The sequence below is a fragment of the Peromyscus californicus genome, unplaced genomic scaffold (assembly GCF_007827085.1).
Source record: "Peromyscus californicus insignis strain IS unplaced genomic scaffold, ASM782708v3 Scaffold_24__1_contigs__length_46423439, whole genome shotgun sequence".
Taxonomy (NCBI): domain Eukaryota; kingdom Metazoa; phylum Chordata; class Mammalia; order Rodentia; family Cricetidae; genus Peromyscus; species Peromyscus californicus.
Window position 1 is genome coordinate 33,433,440 of NW_026294535.1, and position 11,228 is coordinate 33,444,667.

General features: G+C 43.6%; 1 protein-coding gene across 1 annotated transcript in view; it reads left to right on the forward strand.

Moving 5' to 3' along the window:
* Positions 1-10,875, forward strand: part of Ptprb (protein tyrosine phosphatase receptor type B) — a 94,002-nt gene extending 83,127 nt beyond the window's left edge. Inside the window, exons 31-32 of the mRNA XM_052753406.1 lie at positions 2,557-2,677; positions 5,281-10,875. Coding sequence (XP_052609366.1) covers positions 2,557-2,677; positions 5,281-5,303 — 144 coding nt within the window. The 3' untranslated portion in view covers positions 5,304-10,875. The remainder of the gene's footprint in view (positions 1-2,556; positions 2,678-5,280) is intronic.
* Positions 10,876-11,228: the final 353 nt, after the last annotated feature.

Here is an 11,228-nt window from a genome sequence, read left to right on the forward strand (position 1 = left end):
CATGTCTGACCTTTTGCTAAACATTGCTCTCAGGAATCATGAACTGAGTGGCTATACATGTAATATCATAAATCCTACATAATACTACAAAGATTGGTGGAATTGAATGAAATAGATGATGTCAATCCTCAGCCAGGGCTTCCCTAATTAGAAAAAAAATCTTGTGTGACTAGAAGGCTTATATTAGTTGTTTTTCTATTTTTCATTAAGAATTAAGTGGAGGTAACAGTAACAACTTGATGATTTTAGAAGTAATCAGTTTTTGAAGGGACATCCTATTGGGAAAAGAAAAGTTGATATTTAAGACAAGGCAAATTAATAGAGAGTAATTAGTTTCAAAGCCCGTGGTGGATCACACTGTTGAAAAATTTATTACTAAGCCATGGCCTAGGTATAAAAGAGTTCATTCACGGCTTACCTCTTCCATCCACAAATAATTTAACTAAAAATAGGAGTTATATGGTGCTGGAGAGATGGCCCAGCAGCTAGGTGTGCCTACTACTCTTTCAGAAGACCTGGATTTGATTCCCAGCACCCACATGAGTGTTAACACTCTGTAACTCCAGTTCTAGGGAACTAACCCAATCTTCTGGCCCCAAAGGCTCCTACACATACGTGGTTCACATAAACTCAAGCAGGCATGCACACACATAAAAATAATCAGTCAATTTTCGAAAGGGCAAGTTGGCATAAAACCAAGTAAGATCTGCAAGAAGAATACCCAAGTATAGATAGTTCTTAATACTGGAGCAAGCCTTGCTCGTGGTTGGATTTTGTAATGTCCTTGTCTAGCGGGTACTACAGCTCAGTGGTAGAGCTCTTACCTCGTATGTGTACGGCCCTGAGTTCAATTCCCAGCACCATAAAAGACCAAACACAGGGGAGGGCAGAGGATGCAGCCCAGTTGGTAGAATGCTTGCCCAGCATGCATAAAGCCCTGAGTTTTACCTCAGCTTGAGGTAAAAACTTGGCACAATGAGCCTGGCTTGTGTTCCCAGCACTTGGGAGCTAAGACAGGAAGATTGGAAGTTCAAGGTTAGCTCTGGCTGCATAGCAAGTTCAAGGCCAGGCTGAAGTACGAGACTCCTTAGAAAACTGAAACATACAAGTCTGAATCTAGTCGCTAGCCTAGAACTAACTTCCAAAGCCCCATAGGTAGAATACCAAGCTAGTTCGCAGCCAGGACCGATGCCTTAGTGCCACCCATAAAAACAAAAACTGTTCACTTTGAAAACGTATTAGAGAGGGGAGATCTTTTATTTCCACATTGTATTTCAAAAACCTTTAAAACCCTATATGCTCAATGGCATTGGTTGCTTTAAATACACAGTCCAGAAATAACTTTCCATATCCACCTACCTGATACCCACGCCGAGTCTAATACCCTGAATGGATAGAGCACAATGTCTGCAGAGGAGACTCTGGGCTCCTTGTTGTTCTGAGAGGGAAATAGATTCTGAGAAACTTCACCAGTCCCCCTTGAGTGGGGTTGTCCGCTCCTTCCAACCTTCCCGTTCCTTGGGTTCCAGCAATGGCTGTATCAGGATAAGAAGCACAAGGCCAGGCATTATAAACGCACAGACACTACAGACACACAGGCCTCCAGTCCTCCTTAAGGAGTTCACTTGGTAGAAAAGAGGGGAACCCAGTTAGGAAGTTTGGTTGCCTGTGGTTAAGACACTGTTGTCAGTGGAATCTTTGTGATGTCTTTATGGTCACCAGAGCACTTACCCTTCTGTATTTATTTTCTAAAGTAGTTAATTCCCAAGTGGCTGACCTATGGCCATGCCCTCTTTAAGTAACCTTCAGTGGATCCCTGCAATCCACCACCGTCTTTGAGGTCCCTCTGTGATTCAGACTCAGATGCTAAGAGGACAGAGACGGACTAGACGCTGAGCCTGTGTTTAAAGCAGTGGCAACCAGTGGGTTAATTGGACACACCTCCTTTCCCCACCATACCTGCAAAAGGTGGGGGACACAAGAGGAGAGTATGCAGTGAAATGATTTCCTCGTAAGGGGAAAAAAATAATGAACTGAAAACATGAACTTTGAGGTCATACCTCTCGAATCAAATCCAAGGGCCTCATTTCTGGGCCATGCAAATTTGGCAAAGCTAATGAACTCCTCTGAGTCTCAGGTTGCTTCATAGTTGCATCTGCTCCACAAGGGTGTTGAGTTCTGAAGACAGCATATGCAAAGGACATAGCAAGGTGTTTGCGTTCACTCCTGTGCCTCCTTTGTGAAGGACATAGTTCTAGGCACTCAAGGCACACATTGTAGAGATATGCATCTTTTAAAAAGAGTGGATGGTTCAGTGAAGTGCTTGTTGTTCCAGCAAAAGGACCTGAATTTGGATAAAAAGCCAAACTCCATGGTGAAGTCCCAGTCAGCTCCGGTGCAGAAGGAGACCCGACCTCAACAAAAGAAAAAGGAGCAGGAAAAGAGAGTCTATAATTTATGAAATCCCAGCAGCTGTGGGTGTTTTGCGACAGCCCCTTACCTTTCTTCTGCAGGAGGGTGCCGCCTTCCTCTGACATGTTCTCTGATTTTCCCCAGTGTCAGTACATCTATCTGCATCAGTGCGTGAGAGACGTCCTCAGAGCTAGGAAACTGCGGAATGAACAAGAAAACCCCCTGTTTCCTATCTACGAAAACGTGAATCCAGAGTATCACAGAGGTAAAAGCAGGTCTCACCGGCTTTCATTTCGCCTGTCCTCAAGTTCGATTCCCAAAACGCACTCAGTCTGGGAACTAGTACTGCCTCGATGTCCCTCCAACTTGAACCTCCCATTTCTTCTTCTACCAACCCCTCCCCCAAAGGTGGCAACCAAGGGGAGAAGCAGAAGGGGGACGGGTCCCACAGTTGAGCAGAAGCTTAGTATCCTAACAAGTTTTTTAGTGCTGGTGTGATACCCAGGGCTCCCACTGGCAGGTAAATGCTCTAACAGTAAGCTACAGCCCCAGACTCTCCACCCTCTCCCTGCCCACAGCGTACTCTCTGCAAAAGATTCCCTTTAACATTTTTTTTCTAAGAGATAAGACTGACCACCGGGGAAGAATGGGCTGCAACCATAGCTGAGATTAATAACAAAATTGATGCGGTGAAGAATTTGGCCATCGGGTGTTCAGTGTCTTTCACGCATTCATCTCCGTGACTTTTCTTCTCAAGTATGCAGAATGTACGCTGTGCATAAAGCCTTTTCAGTTACAGGACTGAGTGAAGAGCAGTAACGCAATTGAGGACTACACTGGTCAGCTTGGAATTATCACACGAGGTGGCTGACTAGACACTGGACACTCGACAGCAGAAAGTTCATTTAGCTCACACGTTTGGGGCTTCAAGGGTGTAACATTGTGTCAGCTCACAATGTCTTCTGGTGAGGACCCCGAGGTGAATGGTGGATAGCGACACCATTCACAGGAGCACCAGTTGAGGCAAATGGTCACATCTCGAGCCAGGGAAAGAGATTAGCCAGGAGAGGCAAGACCAAGTAACCCCACGAGAGCTTCCTTCTGAGGACCCACCGTCTTCCGAAGGTTTCACCACGGCATGCTTCCAACGCAGTCACCCTGCAGACCAAGCATTTGACCCTTGACACAGAGGTCATATTCAAGTCGTAACAGGGACCAGCTACACCAGAGCACATTCACTTATAGAACAGTGCAGTCATTAGGAGTGGGCTCTTTGGTTCTTTTGTGTGAGAGGAAGGCTGTGCTCCTGGAATGGTCTTGGAGTCCTACACTCAAGCATCCCTTCTACCTCAGCCTTACCATTATTAGCAAAGCTAGAGGCACATGCCATCACACCTGGCTTCGATAGGATCATAGTGTGGATACCCTCATAAAGAAGCTTGTCTTGGTTGCTGTAACAAAATGCTTGGGACTAGATATTTTATAAAGATAAGAGGCTTGGGGTAGGGATGTATGTAGCTCAGTGGTGGAGCTCATACTTAGTGGGCATAAGCACAAAGATAAAAAGTAAAAGAAAGAAATGGAGTCTGTGAGTAGTCTGACCTTGTGCATTTGGCCTTTGATGGGGTCCATCAGCTTATTATATATTACATCAGATGGCGTGTGTGTGTGTGTGTGTGTGTGTGTGTGTGTGTGTGTGTGTGTGTGATGAGATAATACGGTTAGAGAGCAAACGGGGAACTAGGAAGGAACAGACATGCTTTGGGCCCTGCTTTCACGGTTTCTAAGTGCAGCTCAGCTGACAATGTCTCCTAACTTTCCTTGGTTCTCTGCAGTCTCAATTCCTGCCCACCCAGCCAGCATGTTATTTAGTGAGCTGTAAAGAACCAAACAGAGAGCTATTTAGAGGAGCACTTTGTAAACCAGATAATCTTTTGTGTTCTAAATAATAACCCCCTAATTTATCGGTGAAGTAAATTAAGGTTTTCGCATGTCAGTGTCTTTAAGAAACTCCAGAATGGTGGAGGTTGATGGGGTAAGCTCTTAGGGGTTCCTTTGTCTTGTGTTAACTTGTTTGAGAATCTTTTTAAAAACTAATCTTAGGTGTGCCTCAAAGAAGCTATCAGTGGGTTCGAAATAGATGACCACCGTCCTAAAGGCTAGGATTCAGAGGTAGCTCTGGAAGTGTCTAGTGTGGCAAGCCATATAACCCTGGGCAAGTTACTCTGCCTCTGGGCCTGTGGCTCCCTCTGTACCTCAGAGGCAGGACAGGAGCATCAGGAATCCCTTCCAAGCCCAGGAATCTGGGCTACTAAATGGCATGGGCTGGCCCCATAGTAAGGCTCTATCCTAAACCACGTGGAGCATTAATATCCACCAGTGTCCTCCGGGTATAAATTTCATAAGCACGCTGTCAGAGACAGTCCCTCTACAGGAGCGGTTCTCCACCTTCTTTTTTTTTTTTTTAAAGATTTATTTATTTATTATGTATAGTGTTCTGCCTGCATGTATGCCTGCACGCCAGAAGAGGGCACCAGATCTCATTATAGATGGTTGGGAGCCACCATGTGGTTGCTGGGAATTGAACTCAGGACCTTTGGAAGAGCAGTCAGTGCTCTTAACCGCTGAGCCATCTCTCCAGCCCGGTTTTCCACCTTCTTAACACTGTTACCCTTTCATACACCTCATGTTGTGGTGACTCCCAACCATAAAATTTTTTTCCGTTGCTACTGCATAACCATAATTTTGCAACTGTTATGAATTGTAATGTAAATATTTTTGGCAATAGAGGTTTACCGAAGGGGTTGGAAACCCACAGGTTGAGAACCACTGCTCTACAGTTTCTAACCACGCCATTTTTGCTTCCAGATGCAATCTACTCGAGACATTAAGGTTGCACCTGCAGATGCCCTGGATTAAAGTTTTTCACTGTGTGACTTTTAAAAACCAGACCTTGCTTCACGCCCTGCGGAGGTGCCAGCTATTTCTGTTGATACTATGTATAATTTATTAATCTGGAGAATGTTAAAGAATTTATGTAATTTAAAGGTAACAGATATTATTGTATATACTTGTATTTTGTAGTTTCTCTTGTAAATATGTATTTTTCATAATGTTTAATATTGAGCTTTATATAATAGTATTTTTCCACACTAAAGTGTTCATGGCTTGTTCTGCATAAACTGATTCAACCTGTATGACAGGGCCACCGGTGAAATGTGTGTAGAGAAAGCGGCAAGGACAATCCCTGGGTCTGTGTTTCTTGCCTAGGTTGATATCCACGGGGTAAGCAAAGGACAGAGCTGGAGAGAGCATACCATAAGGCTAGCTTTGCCAAGCTGCTGCCTTGCTAATGAACCCTGGGATCTAAAGGCTGTAACCGTCAAAGGAAGATTAGGGCTGTGGCTACACCTTGGTGGTAGAGCATATGCCAAGAAATTAAAAGTAAATTCAAGAACTGGAGGACTAGACAGCACCAAAGCTGAGCTAGGTGTTTTTGTCTAAACTGGAAGCTTTTTATCTGAATCCTCCCAGGGTTACAAGCCATGGTCAGCTCCAGGACCTTGAAACTTGCGGTGACTGCAGGGTTGAGGGCTCTGGTAGAGAATGAGACCAACAGATGAGACCTCGTGACAATCAGTAATGCCAGGTGTCCCTCGGACTGGAACCTCCCACACAAAGCAGGGTGCATCCCTGCGACATTCGGGCTTGGTTTTCCTTTGGAGAGAGGGATGGTGGTAGGTCACGCCCCTGATTGAAGAAAGCGTGATATACCAACAAGTTCATCGCAATCTCTACATCACATATAATGAAAGAAAAAGTAAACAATGCTTAAAAACAACAACAACCACCACCCAGCTGTGCTTAGTCTAAAAATCTTTCAGAAGATCTTTTTAAGTTGATGCAGTTAAAAATGTCAAATACTTATCTGAATTAATATAAATGGCAACACACACCCTACCAATTATCTTTAAGATCCTTGCTTTACTTTGACTATAAAAATTCCAGTGAGTTAGAAAGTGGACATTGTCAAATCAAGGCCGGATTTGAAGTTGATAGAAACAGAGGAACAGTTCCTAAGGATCCCTGTAAACAGCAGTGAGGACTAGGGGTTCTCTCAGTGTCACTGTGCTCTGCGCCCTTGAGAAAATGGCACTGTTAGGCTCTGATCCTGTATCCAGAAAACCTTTTGGACAGGAAAAACAGGAGCCAGCTTGGGACAGGAAGAAGAGGTGTCAGCTTGAAGGTGTATAACTAAGGAGAAAATGGAGGTCATACATGGCATTGGTGTGGTGTCTGTTAGGGATCATTTTTCTTAGAGGAAAAGAAAAAGCTAGGCTGAAGGAGCCGCTGTGAGGTGGCATGCTTGTGTGGCCATATCCAGAGGTTCACACACACACACACACACACACACACACACACACACACACACACACCTCAAGCAAGAGGAAAACAGAAAAAGAGTTGTAAACTGATGTTGCTTGGTGCAAAGTATGTGGGTAACCTGAGAAGAGAGGTTTATTTTCAGCTTTTTTTCATTGAGAAAAGTCCCCAGCAAGTGCCTGGAACCTGTTAGGTGCTGTTGCAAAATCTGTTTCTTTGTCCACCAAGAGTGCATGATGGCAGTGAAATTAGCATTGTGACTCCTTTGAATGGAACTTAAGAGAGGGCCCAGGCGAGGCTATGAGAGCACAGTGGTCACCTCCCTTAGGGTGCTCTGCTGCTAGCAAGTGCTGAAGCTGTTTCTGCTAGATGCAGAAGAGAAAGCAATTAAAATTGCACAAACCAGAAATTATAACCACAAAGCATCTGTACATGTGTAACCATAAATGACACCTGCACACCCTCAAAGCATTTGGGGGCAGAATCGGAATTACGGAAATGAATACAGCCACACAGCCAGGGAAAACCATACATTCATTCACCTATTGTCATCTGTTTCGGGAAATACTGATTCCTCCTTCTCTATACTAGTTTTAAACCCCCTTAGCAACAAATATTTCGCTATGCAATCTCTCTCTCTCCCAGGAAAATGAAATACAGATCTAGTTGATCCATTCACTGAATTTAGCAGACAGTCAGACTGGAAATGTAGCTACTGGTAGAGTGTTTGCCTGGCCTGTGGGAGGCCCTGGGTTTAATCTCAGGTACCACAAAATAAGCAAGGAGAGAAACGAAAAGGTTTCTTTGCCATTCGCTCCATCGGATGCATCTCCCCTTAATTGCATCATGTGGTTATGCCTCGGTAAACACTCCGCTTCCTGTCTTGGCGGGCATCCTGTCTGCACCTGAGCGCTGCTCTTTAATCAGCAAAGCTTCAAAGTACTTCAAGGCTATCAAATCTTGAGAGTCTCTTTGGCATCTTAATAATTATTTACCCAGGTTCCTTATAATTAACTCCTTTAATCTCTTCACATTAAGTCCGTTTTACATTATCATTCAGCTTTCCCCTGGAGAGCTGCCGACTTTTCCACTCTTGACACATCTTCCCCCTCTGGACTTGCAAATGTTCGTCCTGAGGAACTTCCCACCCTTTAGTGACCAAGTTCCTCTTTTCCACAGCCTACCCCTTCTTCCTATTCGATAGCTCCTGTGCCAATGGGATGTGACTTTATCTTCTGTCCATCTCATCTCCCTTCACCCATGGCTAACATTTCATAAGCTCAGTATTATAGACGAGTGATCAAGACTTAATTTTTTTCAACATTAAAATGGCAACAATACAGCAATTTGGGGTCAGTTATATTTAGGAGGCCCTGTAATTAATTTTGTTATTACCTCTTGGAAGAGAGCCCAAAATTATATGAGAAAATAATGTGAAACTGTTTAACAGATGTCCAGCAACACAAAAATAGGGCTCTCATGTTACACTTCATACTGTTTCTCTTATCTTGGTGTTAAGGATATAACTTTTCATATTAAACACTTTCTGCTCCCATTGCAAAAAAAAAAAAAAAGATCTGCCATGTACTAAATTCTTGCTCAGTTAGTTTATGGGCATTTTGGAAGGTTGACTCCTTGAAGCTACTAAATCTGTATATTTGCCTGAGAGTCCCAGCCATGGAAGACGCTAGAATTTTTGTTCACCCAAGCTGCACGGAGCAAACCTGACCACGCAACGATGGATAGGTAGTAAGTAATTAGCTGCTTGGTTGTAGAAAGAGTTCAGAGGTTTTCCAAGTTCTGTTTCATTGAAAAAAAAATGAATATAACTGACCAGACAAGAGTGGTAAGAAGGCATGAGCAGCCCTGGTGAGCAAGTTCACATCCCCGAGGAGTCAACAGAGAAATGGCGCACCTGCTTCAATGCCCCGTTACCATTCCGAAGTTTTTTTCATCCGCGCTTCAGAAACGCATCCAGTGTTGAAAGACGATTTCACAGCCAAGGAAACTTTAGACCATGATTGCAGAGAGGAAGTAAAATGATGTAAGGAAGGGAGAACATCGGAGAAGAGGTGAGCAACGTGAGCATCAGGAAGACAGAATGGCATGTCTTCCTTCTTGGGTGGTTCTTTGAAAATCTCGTCATGTATTTATTTCTATGAAGACAGATGGATTGACCATTCTTTACCCCCAAATCTGGAACTCAAAATGCCCCAAAGTCGAAGGCTTTTTTGAGCACAGTAGGATGCTCTGTAGCTGGCCTTGGGTGACGTGTCAGTCAGAACACGGGCACATGAAAACTACCGTGTAAAGTTACCATCAGCAATGTGTACAGGGTATAAGGGAGACAGAAATGGATTTCATATTGAGGGATTCATCCTCAGTATTCACATCATAGCTACTCAAATAGTCCAAAGTTATTTTTAAAATCAAACAGATTCTGATCACAAACATTTCAGGTAAGGGATCTTTGACCTGTGTTACTCTTGTTGGGATTCACTGCGATTTAGCTGATTCAACAACTGAATGGATTCATTTGGTTTTTGAATGCACCAGGTGTGTGCCTAAGTTTCCAGGATCTGTCACTGCAGACACAGCACCTTCGTGTCTTACAGTGCAGGGTAACTTTGAGAGTGTGGCCATTTCAGTTGAAATTCAGGGTGACATTGGATGCAGCCATGATAACAGAAAAAAAAAAATCTGTTCTCTTCTAAAAATGTGTCTAGCAGTGAAAACATTTCTGGCTGAAAGAACACTTGACTTGTACGGAGGCTTCCTTGGAATAAATGTATGCTTTATATTTTTTTAAGGATTGTTTATATAGATAACATTCATCAAATAAGGAAATTATTGATGAGTGCTCCCAAAGTAGAAGTTTATGTAATGGAAATTAAAGATATATTAAAAGATTTACCAAAGATTAGTTTTTTTTTTTTTTTTGGTTTTTGGAGACAGGGTTTCTCTGTGTAGCTTTGCGCCTTTCCTGGGACTCGCTTGGTAGCCCAGGCTGGCCTCGAACTCACAGAGATCCGCCTGGCTCTGCCTCCCGAGTGCTGGGATTAAAGGCGTGCGCCACCACCGCCCGGCCTAAAGATTAGTTTTTAATGGATATACCAATGTACTTGATTTTTTTTTTTTTTTTTTTTTTTTTATAAAACACCAAAGTAAGTCTTTTCAAAGCTGTGAATCATGTCAGACAAATGTAATGTGTCCCTTCTTAGAATAGTCACGAGAAGGATTAGTTTGGGCTGTTTTCTGCCTCAAGTAATTTCTTTTAAGAAATACCATTCTTGCCCCGACAGCAAGCTTTTCCGTTATGTCTGAGACGTATTTTAATAGCTATGTGTGTAAATATGCGTTGCATCGAGAAAGGAGCACCTACGATTGTGGCTTCAGAAATCTAGCAGAGCCGACCAACCTCCATCTGCCAGTTAGCAGGAAGGTCTAGACCAGAATTCAGAGTCTTTCTGATCCCAACTACATGGACAGGAGAAGGCATCAATGTCCCCACTTAAAGGGCACTTGGCCAATGTTGGTGAGGCTCCTCGGGCTTAGAAATTCTCCAAGAACAGAAAGCAAGCTTGTTTTCTCAACTTCCACTGGATAGAGAAGAGTTCACACCTCGCCCATACCCTGCCCGCATAGTGTAGAGTGGAAGTTGCTCCTGGCTGTGTGCTTTGGATGTTGGATCGTGTCTGCTAGTCCTAAAGTCCGCAGAAGTGAAGCTAGCCGCTCCTACATCTGTGTAAAGCATAATATCTAGTGTAAATAAATCCAGCAGCTGAACTTATTATGTTCTATAATAGAGCACTTTCGTGGTTTCAAAATCATTTACATGTTCTCTGCAAATCTAGTTAAAATGGCAATAAATCTATTTTTTTCCATACTATAGCATCTACCCACACTATTGCATTTGTAACCAGTGTTGTTTGAACAAAGAACCTCATTGGTCTTTCCATTTAAATAATGTATGTGCTTAATATATTTTCAGATGTGTAATGGTGGTTAAAAGAACCTATCTGGAATCTTGCACACACCCTCACCAACGTAGGAATAAAACTGCTGCTTGTTGAAAGCGGGTGTCCTGTCTTCTAGTTGACTGTTTCTTGCTTCTCACTTTGCATCATCCCCTGCTCAAGAAAAAGGTCAGAAATGGCTGTCTTTAAGCTGGAAAACCCTTCCAGGCCATTATCATGATGACTGTGACTGTCTTAACTTGGGTTCCTGTAGCCGTAGCGAGGACTCAGTTTCCCTAGGGCACTGTGAACACCTACAATGGACTCTGCGGTTGGCTGTCTCTGAGTGTTTGTTTTCACTTGTGTTGTTCGTTAATAACCATGCATGCCATCCATGACCAACAGCACTGGTGTGTCCCCAGAGGTGCTAGGCTGGGGTGGGGTGGGGTGGGGGTGGGGTGATGGCTGGGAGACTCC